At 44.8% G+C, this 26,503-nt stretch overlaps 1 protein-coding gene across 3 annotated transcripts in view; it reads left to right on the top strand.

Annotated features, from left to right (window-relative positions):
• Positions 1-26,503, top strand: part of NSUN7 (NOP2/Sun RNA methyltransferase family member 7) — a 1,148,229-nt gene that overhangs the window by 610,747 nt on the left and 510,979 nt on the right. For all 3 annotated transcript variants that reach the window (XM_069201939.1, XM_069201936.1, XM_069201945.1), the window contains one exon: positions 7,267-7,419. In XM_069201939.1, coding sequence (XP_069058040.1) covers positions 7,267-7,419 — 153 coding nt within the window. The remainder of the gene's footprint in view (positions 1-7,266; positions 7,420-26,503) is intronic.

Genomic DNA, 26,503 nt, shown 5'->3' with positions numbered 1-26,503 from the left:
CAAGACTTGTGGAAAGAAAAGGCTTCATTCTGAAGACCCTCACCAGGACTGCACTTACTGCCTCTACCCAGACCATTCAGCTAAAGACCGTAAGATTTGTCGTACCTTTTCCTCTAAGACTTTAAAGGACAGGGAAGGCAGATTATTGATATGGCTGCACAAACTAAAACACAGAGAAAATTCAGTTTTTGACTCTGAGAGTGATGAATCTTCAACATACAAGAGATCATCAAAGAGGGCGAGATCAGGCTCAAGTTCTCCCTCCCAACTCTCAAGAAAAGCCCACAAACAGACTGCATCAGGGTCTTATAAGGGCAGCAGGCCATCTTCCTCTCCTAAGAAAGCTTCCAGGAAAGAGGGGAGAGGTCATTCTACCAGTTCAGAGAGGCACAGAAAATCTTCCTCTGTACCACCATCTGTGCCTTTTAAGAAGCCATCCTCTGTAGCTGGGAAAAAAGCACTGTCGACGACGGATTCATCGTCGACAGTACCGTCTGTGAGTACTTTTCCCACGCCGACATCCAGTTCTGCGCTTCCACTGTCGACGGCTCCGCCGGCTACAACGTCGACGAGGACAGATACCCCACCGTCGACGAGAACTGCAGCTACAACATCCGCGTCGACAACCGTCTACACATAGTCATCGTCGACGGCACTGATGTCAGTGTCAGCCCTACGGTCGTCGACGGTAGACTCATCGGCGAGACTTTCTTCTATTAAAATCTCCGTGCGCCCAGCGTCTACGACACCGCCCACGACGAAGTCTATGTATGCGCCGTCGACGAGGGAGAAACATCAAAAAAGTGTGGAAAAGCTAATGCCAACTCATACATCACCTAGTAAGGTGTCCTCCCTTGTTCGAGTGCATCTTTTAGAGGGGGACGAAGACTCAGATGATGAGGGGCCATTTGGAACAGCCCACAGTCCATCCCAACTGAACGTAAAGTATCAGGAAGAGGAGGAGTATGAGGAAGCCCAATTTTATACAGAACAACAGCAATACCAACAGGGAGCATATATTCCATCCTCCCTATTGACTGACCTCAGAGCGATGTTGGCTGATTACAGCAGGTGTTTTCCCCCTCAAGGAGAACAACCTCCCCCATCGCCCGTCTCTGGGGTTACCACTCCACATCAGAGGCCAACTTCCTTACCTCTCACGAGTGTGGTTACTCCTGATATGACACTTCCTCAGGATACGGACATCTCAGAGGGAGATCAGGAAGAAGGGGAGCTCCTGGACACTCACTCCGAGTGGGACGAATACATCATCCCTGCTCCTCCTTCTCCTTCTCAGTCTAAGGTGGAGTCCCCACCAGAAGACATAGGAGGGTTTCACAATCTTCTAGAAAGAGCTGACAAACGTTTTGCTTTACCAATGCCAACCAAGCAAACAGACTGTTTCCTTTACGACTTTAAGGAGCCTTTTCAGAAATCCGTGCGCTCTATCCCGATGGTTAACTACCTGTGGGAAGAGGGTCTTAAAGTCAAGCATAATCCAGCTACAGTTACTGCAGTACTGCCTCGTTTAGATAAGAAATACAAAGCACCGGACGATGCACCAACATGTCTAACTGGACACCCTGCTCCGGATTCGGTGGTAGCTCAGACAGCACAAAGAAGATCTAAGAATCCTTCTGCCCCGATTTCTGCACCCCCAGACAAAGAGGGTAGAAGGCTAGATAATATAGGTAAAAGATTTTCCTCTATGGCTAGCATAGTGGTAAGAGCTGCCAACTCTTTGGCTGTACTGGCTTGGTTTGATAGGCAACTTTGGGCGGACATTGCACCTTATATTAGCCAGTTGCCGGAAGATACAAGATCAGAGGCAAACAAAACTGTACAGGAGGGTCAACACACGTCTGCAGAACTTATCGACTGTGCAATGGACATAGGAAACGCTGCTTTTCGACAGCTCGCCGGTGCAGCGGTGCGTAGAAGGCAAGGTTGGCTTAAAGCTACCTCTTTCCGTCCAGAGGTGCAAAATAAAATCTTGGACTTATCTTTTGATGGCCAGGCGTTATTTGGGAAACACATTGATGATGCCTTACAATCCATCAAATCGGACACAGACACAGCAAGGTCACTAGGGACCCTGCAATATCGAAAGACTTCCTTTCGACCTAGAGGGCGTGGCCAACCCTCATACAGAGGAGGATATCAACAGCACAGATATTCCACCTATCCTTCCTCTTCCCAACAATATCGCCAATACTACTCACAGAGGCAGCCGCCGCAACCAGCCTATGGTAGACCTGGAGGTCGTGGACGCTCAACCCGCCCTGCCAAAGATTCGGCTCGTAGAACCTGATGCATCCGAGGCTCCGGCTATGTCCAATTCTCCTCCTTTCAGTCTGGGCGGGAGGATATCTCTATTCCTCAAACAATGGCAAGCCATCACATCAGACAAGTGGGTCCTACAATTAGTGAAACGGGGCCATACTTTAGAATTCACCCAACTACCTCCCTCCAACCCTCCCCGTAGGATTCCTTCAAGATACCCTCAACAACTCAAAAAGGAGATCGACAAAATGCTTCTCAAAGGAGCTATAGAGAAGGTACCTCGAGCCCAGCGGGGAACAGGATTTTATTCCAGGTTCTTCCTCATTCGGAAAAAGTGGAAGGATTGGAGGCCGATCCTCGATTTAAGGGAGCTAAATGCCTACTTAAAAAAGCAATCGTTCCGTATGATCAGCCTACAAGACGTCCTCCTGCGTCTCAACCAGGGAGATTTCATGTCTACGCTAGACCTGAAAGATGTATACTTCCACATACCCATCCACCCTGTCCACAGAAAATACCTGAGATTCACCGTAGCCGGCAGCCATTTTCAATTCCGTGTCCTTCCTTTCGGACTGAAATCCGCTCCCAGAATATTTACCAAATGTCTAGCACCAATCGCAGCCTTTCTCAGAAGGAGAAAACAACACATTTTTCTATACTTAGACGATTGGCTGATAAAGGCAAAGACCTACGCAGGAGCGCACAGATCAACAAAAAAGTGCGTTTCCTTGCTAACCAACCTCGGACTCACCATCAATTGGGAGAAATCCAAGCCTCTACCAGCACGCAATAATACCTTTCTAGGGGCAAAACTGGACACACAATCCACCATGGCAAGTCCCACATTGGAGAGGCAACAAAGGTTACTGACTCTAACAAGTTCCATACAGAAAAGAAGCAAGGTTACTGTCCGTCTGTTCAAGTCCCTGTTGGGCATGATGTCTTCATGCATACCTGTAGTTCCTCTATGCCGTCTAAAGATGCACCCCCTACAGCAGCAACTGAATTGTCAATGGCTCCAAGTGTCAGGCACTTTTGAGGATCAGATACACATAACTCCAACAATGCTCAGGGCTCTGAGATGGTGGTCTCTAAGACATCATCTATCAATCGGCCTTTCGTTTCTACAGCAGCCAGCTCCGTGGACCATAACGACGGATGCATGGAAGGCTGGGTAGCTGTGCTACAGGATCTGCAAATAAGTGGCAAATGGCCACCGCATCTGGCATCAATGCATATCAATTGGCTGGAGCTCAGAGCAGTGCACCTGGCCTTACAGGCGTTTCTTCCCAAGATCTCAGGATCACAAGTGGTAATAAGGACAGACAACACCACCACGATGCATTACCTCAACAAACAAGGAGGCACAAGATCTCTCACTCTCTCCAGAGAAGCCCAAACAATTTGGAATTGGGCCTCGCAGCAAGGCATCACACTATCAGCGGTACATTTGCCGGGAATAAACAACAAGACAGCAGATGCACTCAGCAGGCAGAAGTCGAGCTGCCACGAATGGGAGATAGACCAGTCAGTAGTGGACCACATTTTTTCCCAGTGGGTAACACCAACAGTAGACCTGTTTGCAAACAAGCACAACGCCAAATGCAGTTCTTCGCAAGTTGGCATCACCAGAAGGGATCTTGGGGGAATGCATTTTTGATAGTCTGGTCAGACATCTTTGCTTACGCCTTTCCTCCAATTCCGTTGATCCCACCGGTCCTCACGAAGATGAAAGCAGAGCCGTGCACTCTGATATTAATAGCTCCGTACTGGCCGCGTCAGCATTGGTTCGCAGAACTTCTTCTTCTGTCAATCAAGCCTCACATTCCGCTGGAGCCGTTACCCCAATTGTTAACAATGAACAAAGGCCAGGTTTGGCACCCGGATCCGAAGTCAATGCATTTATCAGCATGGCTCCTGACCACAGGGAGTTCTCACATTTGAATATCCCACAGGAGTGTAGGGATATTTTGTCAAAAGCCAGAGCGGATAGCACCAATAAAACGTATTATTGTAAATGAAGACGATTCTGTGTCTGGTGTCATCAACAACAGATTGACCCATTAGTCTCACCACCAGAGGAAATATTACCGTACCTATTGCAGCTAGCTCAAGCTGGCCTGGCACATTCTTCCATTAAAGTTCACCTAGCAGCGATAGCTGCATACAGACGTTCGGATGCTTCACCCTCACTCTACTCCTCTCGTCTGATTAAGAGGTTCTTGAAGGGGCTTTTCAGAGTGTTCCCTCCTTTCAGACCACCACCTCCTTCGTGGAACCTAAATATCATCTTTGCACAACTGATGAAACATCCGTTTGAGCCAATCCATCGTGTTTCTCTCAAGTTCCTTTCATGGAAAGTTGCTTTATTGGTAGCTCTCACATCAGCTAGGCGAGTCAGCGAGGTGCAAGCTCTCTCAATTCAAGAGCCATTGCTACAGCTTAAACACGACAGACTGCTAATGCGCACTAACCCGCATTTTATTCTAAAGGTTCCTTCAGACTTTCACATCAATGAACCTTTAGTCTTCAAATCCTTTTTTCCTCATCCATCTACTCCGGCTGAGAGGGCATTACACTCCTTAGACATTAAAAGATGTGTTCAATTCTATTTGGACAGGACTAAATCTTTTCGACGCTCTAATCAGCTATTCGTAGCATACAGTGCTCCTAGGAAAGGGCATCCACTCTCCAAGCAGAGTATTTCCAGATGGATCGCCTCAGCCATTCGCTTCTGCCATCAAGCAGCGGGCAAACCTCTGCACTCACTCACTGTACATGCTCACTCTACGAGGGCAGTCTCATCGTCAGCAGCACTGTTCGCCGGAGTTTCACTACAAGACATTTGTAGGGCAGCAACATAGAGGAGCTGTCATACATTCACAAAACACTACTGCTTGGAATCTCTCTCAGGGAGAGGTAGCAGTGGGTCAAGCGGTTCTCAGGAATCTCTTCAGGTGAAGGTGAGCCATCTCTTCTCCATCCCTCCATCCAAGAACAGGTATGCACATTGTTTATATCCTTTATATTCGCTTACACAGTTAAAAAAAAAAAAAAAAAAAAGAAAGTAAGCAAGAGTAAGAGAACACTGTGAGAGACAGATAAGTGGTCATTTTTAATGATAGTATTCATATTACATACGTGTTATAGGATACTTTTTGCTCTGTCATTCTGGATATCTATGTGTGCATGTATATATATGTGTGTGTGTGTGTGTGTGTGTGTATATATATATATATATATATATAAATGTTGATATATATAGATATATATATATAGGTGTATGCCTTTATAGTTACATAGATTTATATACAGGAATATAATAAGGTTTCATTTATCAAGGTGTTTTCGATCAAATATGTTATTATACTACAATGTGCATAGCTACTGCTCTCTACTCTGATTCAAGCATGTGAATCTATGAAAGTTCCAATACTGGAGTAAGAAAATAAGTTACTTACCTGTAACTGTAGTTCTCCAGTATTGGAATCTTTCATAGATTCACATGTGACCCACCCACCTCCCCGGAGAAGCTCACTTCACCTCTCTCTCTCTTTTCCTATATTGTACGCATTTGTGCTTGGAAAATCTGAGGCGCTGGAGCTTCTCTCAGGAGGATTCTAGAGGGTGCTGTCGCCTGATTGGTGGATGCTCAAGTTTGGTCCTTTTCACAAAATGACTGACTGTTAAATTGAAGAGGCCTAGGGCCTTTTTCTTTGTTAATATATCTTGACATTACTTGTGTAAATTATACCGGGGACTCCCATCTCGACGAAGGGGAATGATTCAAGCATGTGAATCTATGAAAGATTCCAATACTGGAGAACTACAGTTACAGGTAAGTAACTTATTTTCGTCAAACGGATGAGTTAAGAAAATAATTTGTGTTATATATGATGTAATAAGTGATTATTTGTTTTAAGATTTTTTGAATGACATTGTAAAGTTGTGAACTTTATTAAAAAAAATTGAATGGAGATACACATAGGGGGTTATTCCAACTTTGGAGGAAGTGGTAATCCGTCCCAAAAGTGACAGTAAAGTGACGGATATACCACCAGCCGTATTACGAGTCCATTATATCCTATGGAACTCGTAATACGGCTGGTGGTAAATCCGTCACATTTGGGACGGATTACCACCTCCTCCAAAGTTGGAATAACCCCCATTGTCTTTCCAAGATGGGATTGTGTCTGTTGCACCCTCTTATTTAACATGGACCTTGTTGTTGGGAAGGGATTCTCCCCATGGAATGATATTCTTCTCAGAGAAACAAACATGTATGCTTCACATTTACACATGCAGTATTATCCACTTGCTGGAAAGTCCACATGAACGAATGTTACATAGTGGATAACTCTAGTTCTAGATTTTCTGAAGTACTCTTGGAATCATTTCTATTCTAAGACTATTCACAAAAGGAAACTAATTTATGGGATGCACCCTGGAAAAGAGACTGTTTGGCTTCTGTGGCTTGCCTTCATGTTATGACTTATTAATGTATTTATTTATTGAGTTAGTCGTTTATCTATTTATTTATGTGATGGTTGGTCTCGCACATGTCCTAGTCTCACTACTGTTTTGAACTTGTTTGAAATGGAATAGGAAAGGTGTGTCCCGTAAGTAGTGTCTCTTTTATTATGCATATTTCTAAAATAAGAGACAGGTGTGAGGGCCTACCCTCTAGATGTCTGGTGTAGAGACTTTTGCGTTGTTAAGGCTGCATACCAACCCTTTGTGAATCATTGAAATGTGAGATTTTTTCTCCAAATGTATGAGCCCGTCTGGAAGGAGATAAGTGAGAAATAAAGTGTGGACAGTGAGAGAGACTTAGACGTTTTCATGTGTAATCATTTAAAAAATGATTGCATGTAATTGTGCATTTGTGCAGTGCTGCTCGAATACACAGAGGCTTTCATTAATTTATGATGCATATACTTAATGTAAACATTTTAACCTGCATAACTGTCTTTATGTTCATAGCTATAAAACAAAATTGGCAGCTGCGCTTGCAAGATGTCGAATCAAATATGATGCTCTTACAATTGACTATATTCTACCTGAAACTGTACGGAGTCAAGAACGGAGAGCCTTCACTATACCCTTGTATGCCTGGGTTAACACAGCCAAAATCAGGTAATCTAAAAATGTATAGTTTTTTATACTTAATGTTGAAAAACAAATCTTTGCTAACATATTTATAATTTATGGTCTGTATGTGTCCAAAATAGCATAAATAATTTCTTGTTGTTTTAAGCAGGTAGCAGGTTCTGGTTGAAAAAAATCAGAAATTAGGTCCTAAAGGCATGTTCATTTTCTCCCCAGATTCTCATAACCCTGAGAGGTTAACACCATTAGTATTTTACTGTACCCCATTTATGCTTTCTTACGAAACCATGCAATATTTATGGGGGTTATTCTTGATGGTATATACTGTCATATGGTTATACTTTGCGAAGTGGTTTATGTTTATTGAGGATGGACCCTAAGAAATGTATGACTTAGAACTTTAAAGGCATGACTGAAAATGTCAGAAGAGGAATCATCATGCAGTTATTGTGATGCCTAAAACTGATCTGTTGCTCCTTAAAGAAGCAAATTTACTAGCCAATGTATGTCAAGTCATGGGTTGTTATCACTACAGAAACTTGGTGCTCTTTGGTTTAATAAGAAGCTCATAGGAAGTTGAGATATTTGTTGTGAGGACCTCTTGAACCCGAGTTGGTTCCCCCATTTTCTTAGCTTAATTTTATATTCCATATTTTACACATTATAGCTGCATCACTTTAGCTGTGAAATTGTACACACTGCTTGCATGATATTCTTCTAGAACTATATTGTACAACTCTCTTGTTTTAGCTTGCCTTTTTTCTCAACATTAATCAGTACATTGTTTTTAAAGCTAGGAACACAGTACACGATATTCTAGTACTTGCTTTGACTGGTCAGGAGACAGCTTCTAGCATCTAGACATAGCACTGCATCACAGCTGTGCTTCTAACACAGTGTGGTTTTATTCTATAAATGGTGTACTGACCCCTAGGGGCAGAGGGGCATTCCAGCCGCAACCATCCTGGGACGAATGCTGTGTTTGACATGGACCTTTGCTGGCGCTAATCTACCAGCTTCCCAAGAAGATGACCATCCACACTGCAGGCAGACTCCCAACACCCATTTCAGGCCTGGGGCTAAAGCTAATCCCTTAGATTGTGCAAGGCAGAAGGGTACACCTGCTGTGCTCTCAGTATAGTCTTATGTAGGAAATTCTAGATTCTCTAGAACTAATTTATCATGGTTGGATTGTTCATTATCTTTACTATGTTCATTATGTTGATAACTCTGCTTTGTTTCATTTGCCTAATTATTGCAGCTCATTATCTATGCAAATTATAATTGTTTCAATAAATGTATTGAAAACGTATCTTGTATGTCTCTTGTGTTTCGCCTGGGCATGCATCAGTAATACAAAGCAAGGGTGAGATCTGTTTCCACAACTTCCCTGGGAAGTCTAAGGCCCTCATTATAACATTGGCGACAAATGCCGCCTACCGCCACGGCGACAGCTGCTAACATACCGTTGCCGTGGCTACCGACCGCCCACCAACTTTTGACCGTAGCTGGAATTCTGCCAGAAGTCTGGCGGAATTCCGACTACCGTCGTGGTGGCGGACGGCAGTAGGGTGGCGCCAGCAGAACGCCGCCGACCTTATCATGAGCCATGATACGGCCTGGTGGTGTTTTTCTGGCGGATGCTGCTGCTGGCAGCAGCGCCGCGTCATGTCTCCTGCCGGAGGACCCCCTGCAAGCAGGTAAGTCGGGTTCTCCGACAGGAGAGGGTGGGTGTTGTGTGCGTGTGTGGGTGACTGTGTGACTGTGTTTGCATGCGTTTGTACATGAATGGGTGTGTGTGTACGTGCATATTGTGTCGTGTGATTGTGTGTGTGCCTGGATGTATGTTAGTGAGTGGTTCTGTGAGTGTGTATGAATGTATGTATGCATGTGTGAATGTGGGAATGCATGTGTGTATGGGTGTGTACGTATGTGCATGTATGAGTGTGTATATGTCGGGGGTCGGGAGGGGGAGAGTGGGGGAGAACTCGGGGGAGGGAGGAGGCAAAATTCCCTGGCACTGATAATGCCTACCGCCATGGTTTTCGTGGTGGTACAGAAACCACGGAAACCATGGCGGTGGGCGGGGTCAAAATGCCATGGGCGGCCTAGTGACAGCCGCCGCGCTGGAGACTGTAGTCTCCAGCCTGGCGGTCATTACCGCTGTGGCGGTCAGTGTGTTAACTTGGCAGTTTGGCTTTGGCCAAACCGCCAATGTCATAATAGTGGTGGTATGTACCGCCAGCCTATTGCCGGTACTACAGCCACTATTACACCGACCGTCGGGGTCATAATGACTCCCTAAGGGTCTTGTTTAGGTTGCCATAACCACCTTCCACCCCAGTCAGGTTAGGGGTGTAGCACTATGAGCTAGTCAGGAATTGGGCCAATATTAATATGCAGTCCTATTTTCTTCTTAAGAACCATATAATATACTGATAAAGGAAAGCATAATGTTTAGCTTTGACAAGAGATAGGAGGACCTGCAGGGCTTAAAAAAAAAAAAAAAAAAAAAAAAACTTTAGTCTTTTCAGATCATATATGCCATACAGTATCCACGTTAGTTCAATTAAATCTGACCTGTTGCACATGGTACCAGCAACTCAGTCATTGCCTAGCAAATCATAGATAACCATCCACAAATATGAATTTTAGCACACTGTACCCATCCACCCTAACACCCTCCTTTTTATGTCACGGCTTTATTCTACCCTATCAACATGTTAAATATGTCTTTAGCAGTCGATCAAATGGAAGTTCTGTTGTGATTTCGACAATTTCTTTATACCACATAAATCATGCTGCCCTCATCTATACTCCTATGAATGAAAATAATTAACCTCAACTCCCAACCCAAACCCCATAAATTCCATCTCATCTCAGTTCATTCCCTTCGCTATTCCTCTGTCACCCCACACTGGTTTGCAAAGGCTCACAAAGGTTTACCATCCAGAGGGTCATTGAGTAACCAAACTAGCTCGACCCATGTTATGAAGTCTTCCTCTAGGTTTTTGCCCCAACATGTCTGCTTCAGATGCAGCCAATTCTACCACATTTAGCAACCATATGTCTACTAGTGGCAGCCTCAAACCACATAGCTATTATCTTCTTCACCAGGACTGTTCCCAGTAACTAAAGTTTTGTAGTAATTTTCCCTTGTTTCTTTTTAGGCAGCAAGACTGTGAGATAAGCTCACATTGTAGCCTTTATCTCACGGCCTGTGCAGTTTACATGTTTAATCAGCTCTTTAGACAAGAAACCCTTCACCTCCCAATGTGTCCAGGCTATTTGTATGAATTAACACCCCAACCAAGTGACCAGGAGTGTATGGAGACCTCTTGGGGGTTCAGGACTCACACAGGTTTGGTCCTGGTGCAGGGTTAAAATGATGGGAGCCTGTGGCTCTGAGCTAGAGACCAGCAAACTAGCCCATGGTGTTACTTCTGGTAGTCCTGGGTGTAGATGCAGATTCAGGGCTCAACAGCAGGGCTGGCCTCTGAGGATTCAAGTCAGGTTCCAGGCAGCAAAGCTGTCCTCCCAGGTACAGCAGCAGACTGGTAGAGTGCACAGCAGGCCATAACAGCAGGCAGTTCTCTGAGAGTCCTTTCACAGCCCCAGTAGTGAACTGAACAGTGGGTCTTAGAGTCCTATTTTATGCCCTGCTTCTAGGCGGTAGCAGGAATTTCTGGAAAGGTCCTTTGAAGTTCTGGTTCTGGCAGTTTCCTGCCTCGCCTGGCTCTAAGCTAGTTGTGTGATAATACAGAGTCATTAGGCCTATTGTGAGGAGACAGGCTATAGCCTATTCAGGTCCAAGTGGATTTGTGCTTAGCTCCGCCCATCATCAAGCAAGTTAATTGCCCTTTGAGGCTCAGCTAATCCCACTATTGTATGACTGTCTGGGAGGAATTCACAAAGTCTAACTGTAAGCTACACCCAGTCGTGTGACCTAAGACTTGTTGCAGGCATAAAGGGCAGGAAAATGCCAACTTTCCATACATGGCATTTTCAAAATTTTAAAGATAAATTTGACTTTACTATTAAACAGGGCTTATTATTACAAGACTATAGGTACCAAACAGGACATATCGTCCTCCTCTCATTAGGAATTACAGCTTATTAAATGTAATAAGGAATCCCAATGCTATCCTATAGGAGGGGTAGGCCTCGCAGTAGTGAAAAACAAATTTGGGAGTTGTTCACTACTAGGACATGTAAAACTTAAAAGTACATGTCCTCCCTTTTAGTTACACAGCATCCTGCTCTATGGGCTACCTAGGTCCTACCTTAGAGGTGACCTATATGCAATAAAAGGGGAGTATAAGACTTGGCAAGGGGGTTAAAATGCCAAGAGAACATGGCAGTGTGACACTGCACTCAGGCTGCAGTGGCCGGGCCGGGACATGTTATGGAGGGCTACTTAAGTAGGCAGCACAATAACTGGTGTCATTACAAGTTCCAGGACCGCCATGGCGATCGAATCACCAACAGGCTGGCGGAAAAGACAGCCAAATTATGACCATGGCGGTACATCCAACAGAATACAGCCAAACCACTGCCAGTGTGTTCGAGCTGCCACGGACAACGGTAGCCACCTGCAGGCCGGCGGAGACTATGTTTCTGCCAGACAGATTACGAGGTTGTACACCGCCAATGTTTCTGCCACTGTCGCACCACCATGAAAACCCAGGCGGAAACCAACTATATAAAAGGACACACTCACTTTCAGGAAACCATATTTATCCAGATCCCCCATGGAACCAGAACTACAAGTTCTTCGGCTGCTCCTGCTCACCCAATTACTTTGGAACCAGCGACAACGACAGCAACCGTTAGTACACACACTTACCTATTGTAAATTGAGAAAATACCCACGCATACACAACATACAAATCGGTAGTGGGTGGCGAGGTCGACACTCTCACGTAACCCCACACCGACGTGCACACTCATACACAGCACATGCACACCAGCACATACATGGTACACACCCTACGGGCATCTCACACACATCAATAACACATACCAACCCCCAGATACACAGCACCGGCACAGTCACACACAACAACAACACACAACACCACCAAATGACACAACTACACCACAATTGCTACATCATCAAAGCATTGTCAAGGACACACAATAGACAATACCCCTTGGCAAATCATACATACAGCACCACCACTAGGGAACAAACACACACAACCATATATCCAATAAATGCAACACACAACATACCCCGCAAACACACTTCACAACGTATTTGACATTCTCCACACACACACAGAGTCACAGCACACAAAGGCACACAACACTGCAACAAACACATGTCAACACAAACACCACACAATACCAACACTACAACATCTCCACAACATACACATGGTCATCACACAACACACCCATCAGTTGTGGACAAATGCAATGCACACAGCCACACATGCTGCTCAAGCAAAACAGGTAGCACAACCACCACTGACAAACAAATGCTCACACACAAACAATGTCAGCCAAGACCAAAACTGACCTAAGTAAAAAAATGCAGGAGAAAGATATGATGTAGAAACCAACAACAGGATGGTCCTAATATATATTATAAGCTTAGATGAAAGATCAATGTCCAAGGCCAGAGGCCAGTCCAACAAATGTGTGTGCAACATGCATGCAAAGCACGTTTGTGCCCAGAACGTGACTCCTTACTGCCATGTAACCTCCGCAGGTAGGGGCATCAAGAGGGCAGGCAGGCTCCTTAGACATTGGGGGGGTAAAGGGTGGGGGTTGGGCTTTGGATATGGAGTGGGACTTTTGGATTTGTTTGAGGGGGGCCTAGGTCAAGGCTTTGAGGAGGCTTGGATAATCTTGGGAGGAGTTGATTTCTTGGCAGGGGGAGAGGCATTGGTACTAGTAGGGGGGCAGGGGAGTGTTTTGAGGTAGAAGGGGCAGACTTGGGGAGGGACACAGAATGTTTAGGGGTATCACAGGGTGGAAGAGGAGTAGGGAAAAGGGAAAGCTCAGAGGAAAGATTTCTTTGACAAATGGGGATGGTCATAACTAGCAGAAGGGTTTAGGTGTGGAGGGAGAAGGAGTGGTTGTAAGAGGTGTAGTTTTGGATGTCTTGGGTGCATGTGTGTGCGAGGTATGTTTATGGGTGGTTGGTGTCTGTTGGGTGAGTGAGTGTGGGCATTTATGTGTTTTGGAAAGAGGGCGGGTGGAGGTGCTGCGAGTTTCCATGGTGGATGGGTGACTGTGTTGGGGTGGTGACTACAGGTATGGTGGATGTGCTGCATGTAGGCGTGTCTGTGTTTGTGTTTGTGGTGTCTGCGGATGTGGTGACAGGTGGATATCTGAGGGTCTGCTCTTGTGATGTCTGTGGGTAAGATAGGTGTATTGCCTGGATCTGTGAGTGTTTGTGTGGTGTCTGTAGGTGTGTGTGGTGTTGTGTCTGTGATGCTGAAGGTGGTGGATGTATCAGGACAAGTGTTTACTGTTCAATTGTCTGCAGGTGGATGTTGCTTGTTTGCATGTCAGTGGTGTGTCCTGTGGTGCTTGTCAGAGCTACCCTTCGATGTTGAGGTGGATGCATGTTTGTCTATGTGCTCTGGTTGGGTTGGGAAGAGGGGTTTGGGATTGGGAAGAGGAAGGTGAAGGTGGAGGGGGGAATGAAAGACAAAGGGTGACTGTCTGCCGTTAGTGTGGAGGCCAGAGTCTGAAAGGATCTCTGTAGGCCTGCCAGTGCACTGTGAATGCCCTCTAGGAACGCATTACTCTAATACACTTGAGGTGCAAGTATCTGGGTGGCATTCACAATGGTCGACTGACCCACAGAGATTGACCTCAGGAGGCCAATAGCCTCCTGCCTGAGGGCAGCAGGGCTGACAAGGACAGGGGCAAAGGAGACGCCTTCTCTCTTGGGTAAACGGGCACGGACCACTGTGTGGGGAGCTACTTGAAGGGCAGTGGTAGAAAGGGGGGTGGTGGACAAAGATGGTGCTGGGGTGGTCCCAGATGCGTCCCCCTCAGCCAGGGAGTAGGCACAGGAGGAGGATTCTGATTATGATGATGTAGATCCTGTCTCACCCGTGGCAGTCCCCGCACCCTCTGGGCCACTGGGTCCCTCACTGTCAGTGGTCTCTGCACTCCGGGTCCGGTGGTCGGCAGCATCCCCACTCACCTGTGCCCCATATCCTTCGCCTACCGATGCTGATGCACAGAAAGAGGGAGAAAACAAAGAGAGGGGGTCACCACATTCTTCACATACACACATTACAACATGCAAAACTGTAAGTATACATCTCCTGGCAGGGAAGTCGCAATTTAAAACCCTGAGATCCCACATCATGTCCAAATATGATACTTCTAACTACCCCATTTGTCAAATGTCCACTGACATCACAAGCCAAGTATTTGAACACTACTTTGCCATTCCATCAAATCACCTGTAACTCGAAGGCAGCATTCTCATATTTCATCACCATACAGCACATCCCTGTCCTTCAAGTTATCAGTCAAAGGAAATGCAGTTGACAGTTAATACCATTTTATGGCTACTCCAACTACACACCTGCCTAGTCCATTACCAAAAGTCATGTTCCCTGCAAGGAATGTAATTTCACATCACATACTAGACAGCACCTAGCCTTCCAATCACATGCTTAGCTGATCGTTCTGCACCTACCTGACTCAATGGCAACATACACTGATGAATACACAACATGTGGCTGTCTCATACAGTGTCCATCTTAATGTGATGTTTTATGTCTGTGGAACAGCTATGTCAGTACATGTACCAAATCTGACACTTTTTTATGAGGGTTCATAACATTATACCTGACATGCTGAATCAGAGCCACAACATGTGTACACATACTTCACTTTCAGATGTCCTGACATGCAACACACGAGAAACGTACTGACAAAACACTTATCACCCTGAAAACCTATGTTCACATGAATGACACATGCACCTACAAGGCTGCTATGTAACAGGCAACATATCCCACAACAACATGTGTTTGTTAAATGGAAGTACAGCTAAATTATTATATGTGAATCAATTGAGGTGAGCCAAGACCAAATCCTGTCCAAACAGCACATATCAGCTAAAATAAGTGTAGCAATGATACATTATCAGCCACCAAGTATCCTCTGAGACATGATGTAGGCAGGCCATACCATATGTAGCACCCTTATAGGTATGGCATTGGCATATCAGCATGGACAAAGCACATTGTCCTAGGGTAAAACTGCCTCCCCATGTACCTCTACAACAAAGGAATTGGGACACAATTTATATGTCCACATGTCATTGTAATATCAAGACATGTACAGGGCTAAAAAACAACATGAGTACCCCATTTTTGGATGTCCATCCGTTACAAACTTCACATACCCCGTTGTATGATTTTGAGTTGACTGTGGGAACACCTCCTCAGATCATATATGGACAGTACTGTATAGGCCATGCCAATTGCCCGAATTAGATGCTTCCTTTATATGAAGTGTATACAACTGTTTCAGGACACTGGATAACTTGGTCCTGTAACCAATAGTTCAGGCCCAATGTTGCAGATAGAGTAGATCCACTGTAATGGGAGTGATAAAACACCTTAGAGGTACATGAAACACTAATAGGATTATTGGACCTGGGAACACTAGATGAGAAGGATGATACTGCACCTTACAGACATATATAAGCCTGGGTAGAGTAACATATGTGGCTCAGTCACATGTGCATCTCCACATGCAGCCATACATATTGCTAGACACAGGTGATCAACATGTTTCCATGCACAACCCAGAGGCAAGATCACCATATTTTATAATGGCAACTGGAGTACTATGTATTCCCATTAGTGAACATACCTGTAGCACCTACTACATTGTAACTGCTGCTATACTGAGACAGCATACACCAAACTATTGGAGTAAAGTACATGGATTCACTCAGTACTTACCCCTTGTGGCTGCTGTGCTGCCCTCAAACGCCCATCCACCTCAGGGCAGGCCACCGCCAAAATGCGGGCAATGAGGGGGGGTACGGTCTGACAGGCACCCCTCCCTCGTTGGGAAAACATCCCCAGCTGGGTCTCCATGGTCTCCCCAGGGTCTCAGGTCCTCGCACCGCTTTCTACAATGGGTGCTCTGCCAGCTGTGGAACCCCAGGGTCTGCACTTGCTTGGCGATGGCATACCAAATCCCCTTCTTCTGATGGGTGTTGACCTGCATGGATGCCACAGACAAAAGGAGAAAGTAATGTCCACATTCACCATACAAATAAGAGTGGACAGTACATATCAGTCTCAGCAAGTTGGCACACACAACCACCCTCTCTGCTCGCACGCCTCCACAATATACCATGTGCATGCATCAACACCTTGACAAGTTCACATCAACTGTACACCGTCTAACACAACACCTAGCAAGCAGTGCTATGACATTGGACTCACCGGCTCCTCTGGTGCTCCATATAGCTGTTCATACAGGTGTAGGACCTCCTCCATTAGCTTTTCAAGCTCTTCTGGGGTGAAGGCTGGGGCCCAGAGGCAGTACACAGCAGCTCTGGTAGTGGAGATCTTACTGGCTGCAGTGTCAGGAGTCAAGTGAGCAATACTGCAGAAGATGGCGGTCACGGCCGCCACGTACATGACTGTCACCACTGGCAGACATCGCCATTGGCCCTACTCCTCCAAAGTCAGCAATGTCTTCCAATAGCAAGTTACACCTTGGTTGTGACCGCCTACCACCATGACGGTTTCCGCCAACAAACGTATGTGACTTCCACTTGTCCAGTGCAGCCTACCATTTTGAGCACATTTCATGTATGGTGCTGTTTCCAAATCTACGTTGTATACTTTACTCCCTTTCGTGCTGTAGATCTGTACATACTGCCCTCAGGTTTGGGTCACATATTGTGCATATGTGCAATATAAGCTGTGTTGTGTGAGGACATGTGGTGATAGCTCTGTACAGCTACTCAGAGGTTACTATTTTTCGGAATAAGACGAATAAGTCCAACAATGTGTGAGATCCATGTATAAGTGCTAAGTCCTTAACACATTGACAGTTAGAGTAGTTACAGAAGGTATGTCCCATTGTTATGTGTGGCAGTGTGCAACAAGGAGGGTCAAATAGGAAACATAGCTATTTGTGGTACTGTATATGTCAGATGTTGTAGCCGTCCTCCACAGCTGTTAGGCGTGAGGAACATAATGTAATAGATGTATGCATTCTGCATTTCTCGTACAATGTTTACTTTTTTCACATAGTTATTCTGCCATGAGGAGAGTAAGACAACCACCAGTGGACCGTCCACTGTTAGACCTGCACACCATGGAGGAAAGGCATGTCATTCAGACATATTGTCTGAATTGTCATACCTTCTTGGATCTATGTGATCAGTTGGAGACAGATCTGATGCCTGCCATTCTCAATCCCTTTAGCATACCTCCCATTGTTCAAGTGTTGTCAGTTTACACTTCTTGGCCCCAGGGTCCTTCCAGAATACAGTGGCACTTACAGCAGGGATGTGTCAGCCCGTGTTCAGTCTGGTTTTGAGGGATGTACTGTGTGCATTGTTGAAAAACCTGGACAGCTACATCAGGTTTCCCCACCGAGCGGATTTGGCTTATGTGAAGGCAGTATTTTATGAGCTGGGACACATTCCACATGTCGTCGGAGCCATTTATGGCACCTGTGTAGCCTTGGTCCCTCCCAGTGCTTATGAAGAGGTGTATATGAACAGGAAAAACTACCACTCAGTCAATGTTCAGGTGGTGTGTTTGGCAGACCAGCACATCTCACAAGTCACAGTCAAGTATCCTCGATCTGTGTATGATTCCTTCATCATGAGAAACCGCAATGTCCTGCTGCTAATGACACGACTATACACAGAGAAGGCTTGGCTGGTTGGCAAGTTATCATGAAACTGTGTAATTGCGATTTATGTCTCCTGCCATCACATTATAGTATGTCAGACATACATGTTTGTGTTGTTTTCACAATGTGTTCTCAGGTGGCTCAGGCTGTCCAAACTGTCCTTGGCTGTTGACACCAGTGAGGTACCTATCATGCCAGGGGAAGTCTGTTACAAGGAGGTTCATTGGAGTATAAGGTATGTAGTTGAGCAGACTTTTGGGCTCCTGAAGGAAATATTTAGGTGCCTGGACTTATCTAGAGGAGCCCTTTTCTACTCGCCCAACAAGGTATGTCAGATAATAGTTGCCTGCTGCATGCTCCACAATCTAGCCCTGAGACATCACATACCATTGATACCAGATGAGGGGGAGGCAGCTGAAACTGTGGCTGGCAATGCTGATATGCCAAGTGATGAAGAGCCAGAGGAAGATGAAGCTGGTGACTAGGGCCGATCGCATCAATCAGTACCTCAACTGGCACAAAGGTATGTGAATTAGACCTACTGTACAGATGTTAGTGTGCAACCAGATGTAGATCACACCCCTTACTTGCTTCTTCTTGGTGGGGGGAGGTAATTAGCTCCAATATCTACGAGTGAGTTGTGAATGCAGACTGAAACTTTTTACTGTGTATGGAACAGATTGTTCTTCATTCATATATATTGATGTAGCAGTTACACTTTCGGTACTGAATTCACAGATCTGAAGTATGTTATGTGCAATGTATTATCCTTGTTCCCTTTCACTCACAGATTTGCCTATATCCTGTTTGTCTCTACAACCTTGGCTTGAGGAATTCTGTGTCAGAAGCAACTGGGAATTGCTGACAGACATGAGGGGTGTACATGACAGATACCTGGTGATATAAGTTTAGTGTAAGTGGGGTGTAAGGTTAATAGTTTAACCATCATGCGACTGTGTTGGTAAATGATTTATCCTCTTCTTTCACCTGTGGGGTAGAGGAGGATGTCAAATGGTGTATTATGTGTCTGGAGGAGTGTCTAGCACATGTGTTAAGGTTGGATCATAGCCTCTCACTTCACTATAAGTGGAGTAAATAGTGATTGCAATTGCACCTAGTTGTCATTTTGTTCTGATTTTACAGTCCAGGGTGCATGTCACTGTAGACTGACAGAGGTGAGTGACAAACTTGCAGGTATGGGACAAACATCAGTGTATGCTTTCAGTACTGAATTCCTCTGCTTTGATCTTTGTATGTTCCATGGGATATGTGAATTGTATACTATGGTATGGGTATGGGAAAAACCTATACCAGGTGATACAGAGGACCTATCAGTGTGGCCCTGCTTTTTAGTTAGACTACCATGAGCCTGACCTGTATCCTGTGTCTATTCATTTTGTGACACCATTGCATACATCCTGATAGTAGTCTCTGTCATGCTAGATGTCCTGATTGCAATATTGACTATACATTTGTATTGGCCTGAATTTCAACCTGTTTAACATCTGTCCTGTAACATTTCTGTTATAAAGAGTCTCCTGCTGAAGGTGTCTCCATTTGATATCCATTACAATGTCTGTTCGAAATGGGGGGAGTACCATAACAAAATAGGCATGCATTAGTATTTTACATGGACTATAAAGGGCACAGTACCTGTGTTTAAGTGTGTGTTATTGTGCATAGAAAGAGTAAACTGTAACCATAATACTAATATATATGTGCATAACAGTGATGGATGAAGTCATGGTGGATGATTTCATCAGGGTAGCTGCTACACCAGTTTGTAACACAGGTCCAGTGTCCTCGTACCATGGAAAAATTGAGTTAGGTTTCAGTACAGTCAACAAGTTATATCTGTAACACACAAGGGGGACTAATCAGGAGGAGTTCACTTCCTGGCAGTGGGTTTGGTCTTGGCATCCGTTCTGTCGTAGTTGGACTTTTGCTCTAGGCAAGACTGTTGGTTTAAGGATGACTGTACTTATGTTTGTAGGTGACTATGCCAATCCTACAACAGAATGCAACTGTCGTCCCAACCCTTCCGGCTCACAAGCAGCACCTCACCTAAACCTCAAGTGGTTAAAGGTGATTTGTGGCAGATTTTACGCATGGACTCAAAAACGTGACATCTCAGGGAGTGTGTTGGTTAAACGGAGATTACCCCTTTCTCACATTAACAACATGTCTCAATTATACACAGGTGTAGGAAGTTGGCTCTGTATATACTATTTCAAAGTAAGAAATAGTGTGCACAGAGTCCAGGGGTTCCCCTTAGAGGTAAGATAGTGGCAAAAGTAGATAATTCTAATGCTCTATTTTGTGGTGGTGTGGTCGAGCAGTAGGCTTATCAGAGGGTAGTGTTAAGCATTTGTTGTACACACACAGGCAATAAATGAGGAACACACACTCAAAGACTTACTCCTGGCCAATAGGTTTTTATATTGCAAAATTTATTTTAAGAACCACAGGTTCAAGCATTACGAGTAATACTTCAAATGAAAGGTATTTCACTCAGGTATTCTAGGAACTTTGAATAGTCACAATAGCATGTACAGTTTTGACAAAAATGGCAATAAGCTATTTTAAAAGTGGACACAGTGCAAGAATCCACAGTTCCTGGGGGAGGTAAGTAATTGTTAAGTTCACAGGTAAGTAAAACACTTACAGGGTTCAAAGTTGGGTCCATGGTAGCCCACCGTTGGGGGTTCAAGGCAACCCCAAAGTTACCACACCAGCAGCTCAGGGCCGGTCAGGTGCAGAGGTCAAAGAGGTGCCCAAAACACATAAGCTTCTATGGAGAACAGGGGTGCCCCAGTTCCAGTCTGCCAGCAGGTAAGTACCTGCGTCCTCGGTGGGGCAGACCAGGGGGTTTTGTAGGGCACCAGGGGGTACACAAGAAGGCAAAGAAAGTACACCCTCAGCGGCACAGAGGCGGCCGGGTGCAGTGTGCAAACAGGCGTCAGGTTTTGTATAGGCAGTAATGGAGAGACCCGGGGGTCACTTCAACGATGCAGGCAGGCACAGGGGGGGCTCATTGGGGCAGCCACCACATGGGCTAGGCAGAGGGTCGCCTGGGGGTCGCTCTTGCACTGGAGTTCGGTTCCTTCAGGTCCTGGGGGCTATGGGTGCAGTGTTGGTTCCAGGCGTCGGGTCCCTTGTTACAGGCAGTCGCGGTCAGGGGGAGCCTCTGGATTCTCTCTGCAGGCGTCGCTGTGGGGGCTCAGGGGGGTCGTCGCTGGTTACTCACGGGCTCGCAGTCGCCGGGGAGTCCTCCCTGAGGTGTTGGTTTCCTGCAGGTCGAGCCGGGGGCGTCGGGTGCAGCGGGTGAAGTCTCACGCTTCCGGCGGGAAACGTGAAGTCTTTGGAAGTTGCTTCTTTGTTGCCAAGAAGTAGCTGGTTTTGAACAGAGCAGCTGTTCACAGGAGTTTCTTGGTCCTTGGGTGCAGGGCAGTCCTCTGAAGCTTCAGAGGTCGCTGGTCCCTGTTTGATGCGTCGCTGTTGCAGTTTTCTTCGAAGTTGGGAGCCAAGGCAGTTGTCGTCTCCGTCTTCTCTGCAGGGCTTCAGGTCAGCAGTCTTTCTTCTTTGTTAAGGTTGCAGGAATCTGATTTCCTGGGATCTGGGGAGCCCCTAAATACTGTATTTAGGGGTGTGTTTAGGTCTGAGTGGCCAGTAGCCAATGGCTACTGTCCTTGAGGGTGGCTACACACTCTTGGTGCCTCCTCCCTGTGGGGAGGGGGCACATCCCTAATCCTATTGGGGGAATCCTCCACCACCTGAATGGACTACTGTCTGCTAGATTTAGAGATGATTGCCAGCCAAGCAGTCATCTTTGCACATTGATAAGAACTGCCATCCCAGCAGTTCACTACAAGAGTAAAAACATTTGGTGGATGGCCACCATTGGTTTTGACTGCGGTCCACCAAAAGTTAAACATTTTTTGTTGTTCATAAACAAATTCTCATAGTAGGATTTTGTTCTTGAAAAACAAAATGCAAATGACTGCCACACCCTGGACATCACACCATCCAGGGCAGGAGATGTAATGCCCTTCCTGTGAAAGCCTATATTCCGTCAGGCGGTCAGAGGAAGCTTTCTATCGACTGAACCAGTTGGGGCTCTGTTGACAGAAAGCTTACAATCTACCCGTCTCCCAATTAGGCACGTGGACTGAGAGTTTGGCAGACAGGGTACTACATCACTTTTTCAATGGATTACTCTGTCCCCAAAACTTTAAATCAGGCCCATAGTTACTATCATCCGATGTCCTTTCATGATTCTGTAGGAAAAGCTTCGGTAAAAGTGTCATAGAACATTTATAATCTTGGGCCTTAGACAAAAAATCTATTCTGATAGTGCAATCAGGGTTTAAACCAATTGGTTGACCCTTGATAACATAATCAGAGTCTTAAGCATACTAGATAAATGCTTAAGCTGGAGAGGGCAACCTGTGTTCTCAGCTGTCATTTACTTCTCTACAATATTCATTCCAGTCAACTGACTAGTACTGTGGAAAAACCAAATTGTTCTTGAGATTTACTCAGGATTGCTGGCATTGTTTATTGCATTTCTCAATTCCACTTGTCAGTTTTTTTTGGAAGAGGACTAGCCAATATAGAGATGACCACTGGCTCAGTGGCCATGCCTATACATTAAAATGAACTGCTATCCCAGCAGTTCCCATCAAGGTGCCAAAAGCTTCGTTGACTTCCACCCTCAGTTTTGGGTGCCGTCCACCAAACTTTTAATATACATATATTTTTTAAACTCCCAAAGTGGGAGGTTATTTTTTTAAAAGAAATACTGATGACCACAACACCTTGGAAGCTTTCTCCCATGGTTGCGCTATTTTTCTGATATCACTGACTGTCATGGTTTTTCTGGTTGCGACAGAAAGAAAAAAATGCATGTCACACCATCCAACCTAGGGCAGGCAACGTAATGCCCTTCCTCTGATGGCCTATATTCCACCAGGCTGACAGAGGAAGCTTTTCATTGATGGAGACAATTGGGACTCTGTTGACAGAAAGCTTGGTCTTCTCATCTCCAAATTAGGCCGGCAGACTGGGAGTTTGGCAGACTGTGTACTCTGTTGCACCCTGTCCGCCAAACTATAAATCAGGCCTTTAGTTAAAATTGAAATTAAGTAATTGCCCAATATGCATTCTATTATATACAGACCATAGTGTTCAACTTAACTCTTAAAGTTCACCAAAAAAGTCTGGATAACTAACAATTGTATTCTTTAGAAGATTGTCTATATATGAACATTTCAAAAAGGCAAATACTGCCGTTTTTTATGGTGAAGTGGCCCAAATTGTTCTAAGTATGGGTGGACACAAGGTATAGAGAAAGTTGAAACTCTGAAATGCTGCTGTTATCTTGAGAGAATGGCTTGTTCTGATATGAGTAATAAACCTTATATAACCCAATTAGGGAGAAAGGAGAAGCACATGGAAACAGCTCATTTCAGTGACTAAAATTAAAATTTCTCCCACACTGATCGGGGCGCTTCAAACTATCCCTTTTATTCACTGGTCTTTCCTTAACCATATGGAAGGACAGATTTTAAGTTTTCTGTGTTTATTGGATTCTTTAATCACTCTTCAAGCTATAAAACTCTCTAGTGCATATGTTGCAGATCCCGCCACTGTAATCTGCTGGTGCTTTTGGCTAATCCATTCTCCAAAACTTTTCTTGAGAGAGTTGCTGTATACTGAGATCGTGAAGTGAATTGGAACTTACAGTTCCTTCTGCAGGAATATATACCATGCATTACAGCTCTTTGAGCTCTCCAGTGCAACCCTAGCTAGTGGTCTCCTAGCCTTTAAGTATGTCCTTCTTTCTACAAGTCATGTATCTGTAGATGGTGGAGAAAAAAGTAGAAAGTTGGCAGATTGCTCATTTAGTTTTACTAGTACACTGGTTTCTACTCTGTACCACAAGCAGTGCATCTGCAGCTGTCACTCTTGACTCCAACCTGACAGGCTATGATTTATTTTTAATGTGGGGGTTGAGGTGTACCATTAGTACACAGTTTTGGGAATAAGTATGGAGACAACAAAACAGTTTTAGGGCTTCCTAAGCTTTGGGACCCTGAGACTTACCTCACTTGGCCTTCCTGGCCTCACTGTCACTATGCTGAGCTATTTCCTGTCTCTTGAGCCTAGATTAAAAGTTTCTAGTTTTCGTAATAAGAGTTTTCAATTCTAATATGGACAGGAGGCAAGGATTATGGTTTCTCCAGTATTGTATATTTTATAGATTCACATGCTTGAATCTTCCCCGTTGTCATGGCAGGAGTCCCAGTGATACAAGCAGTATTGAAGCTTTAGAATGAAAACCTCATAGAAAACAATAGATATTGGTAGCCACTTGATATTGTTTTAAAGCATTCAAACTACAGCCAACCAGAGAAGAGACCCTGAAGCACTCATCCCCTGCAGAGCCACCATACCTCAGATTTGGAGCTCAAGTGTATAAAATATCAAATAAGAGGTATAAATAATGGGGAGCCTGAAAGGGGATGAGGGAGGGTCGCATGTGAATCTATGAATAACAGTGGAGAACCACAGTGTATAGGTAAGTAACTTGTTTTCTCTCCAGTATTGTATCTTTCATAGATTAACATGCTTGAATCAGGCTAGGAAGCGGTATCTAAGGAAGAAAGAGGCGGGTAAGGTGAACCAACGCACCATGAGCAATTGATATAAAAAGTTTTTTTCAAAGCATAACATGTAATAGTACACTTTGATATGAGGAACCTTTACCTGAACATTATAAATAGTAAAAATGGACAAACTGAGAAAGAATCAGAGAAAAAAAATGCAATTTGACATCATAATAAAAATGACTCAACAAATCCAAAGCTGCCTACCTTATGAAAATAGACATCTGAGTGCAGCTTGTCAAACTGTCACGTCTGCCTTCCTCCATGCATCCAGGTAGTAATGCTTTGTGAAGGTGTGGGCATTAACCCACATTGGCGCCCTGCAGATATCAGGCAATGACACACCTGTGAACAAGGCTGAAGAAGTTGCGACCTTTCGGGTAGAATGTGCTTTCATGGCAAAAGGCGATGGTCGATGACACCCAGCAAGCAATGCTTGCACATGACAAGGACTGTCCTTTTTTAGCAGTGCAAACAAAACCAACAGCTTGTTGGACTTCCTGAAAGATTTTGTTCTATCCAGATAGAATTTCAGACTATGACAAATGTCCAGAGAGTGCAGGGCTGTCTCCCCAGGTAAAAATGGGCTAATAAAAAAAGTTGGCAAAACAACTGGTTTGTTTAAGGGAAAATAAGCATTTTCAGAATAAACCTCAGGTTAGTAGAAAGTATGACTTTATCTGAATAAAACTGTAGATAGGATCTTGAATTGTAAACGCTTGGATCTCACTTATTCTTCTTGCGGACATGATAGCCAACAGAAATATCACTTTCCAAGCGAGAAATGTCAACTCTGTCTTGTGAATCTGTTCAAAAGGAGATCTGATAAGCAGAGGCAAGACTGTTTTATACTGCCACTGAACTGAAGGAGACCTAATTGGAGGATAGGCTCGAAAATGTCCCTTCATGAACTCTTTAACCAGGCAATTGTACCATAGTGATAATTGTTCAGAACGTCTCCTGAATCTTGAAATGGCTTCTAGATGGATTTTAATAGAGGAATGAGTGAGACTCGAGTTTGCAAGATGCAACAGATATAGGAGAATCTGCTCCGGTGTAGATGAGATGGAATGATAAGATTGAGAAGCTCACTAAAAACAAAATCTTCTCCACTTAGTCATGTAGATTTATTTGTTAATGCAGCCCGAGCCTTTTGCAAAATGGACGAGCATTCATCAGATTGACTAGGGCACAGAATTCAATGTTGTGTGGAGCCAGGCTGACAAATTGAGAGTGCGATTATGTGGATGCAGCACTTGCCCCTCGTTCATTGACAACAGATTCTGTAAAGGTTGGAATTGTAATTGAGGGCTGTCTGATAGGCGAAGTAGCTCTTTGAACCAATACTGTCTTGGCCACGCTGGGGCTATAAGGATTAGATGGCAAGGTTTGTACTTCATCTTGGAAATGACTCTGGGAATTAGTGGAAATAGAGGGACCGCATAGGCAAGCATGCCTGTCTATGCAAAGTGGAATGAGTTTCCACATGAGCCAGTTGAGTATATCTGCTGGCGTACAGGTTGCACCTTTTGTTGTGAAGAGTGGCAAAACAGATCAAGGTTCAGCGAACA

Source organism: Pleurodeles waltl, chromosome 1_2 (assembly GCF_031143425.1).
Source record: "Pleurodeles waltl isolate 20211129_DDA chromosome 1_2, aPleWal1.hap1.20221129, whole genome shotgun sequence".
NCBI lineage: Eukaryota > Metazoa > Chordata > Amphibia > Caudata > Salamandridae > Pleurodeles > Pleurodeles waltl.
The sequence above is the reverse complement of the archived record's forward strand: the minus strand, read 5'-3'. Positions and strand labels throughout refer to the sequence as shown.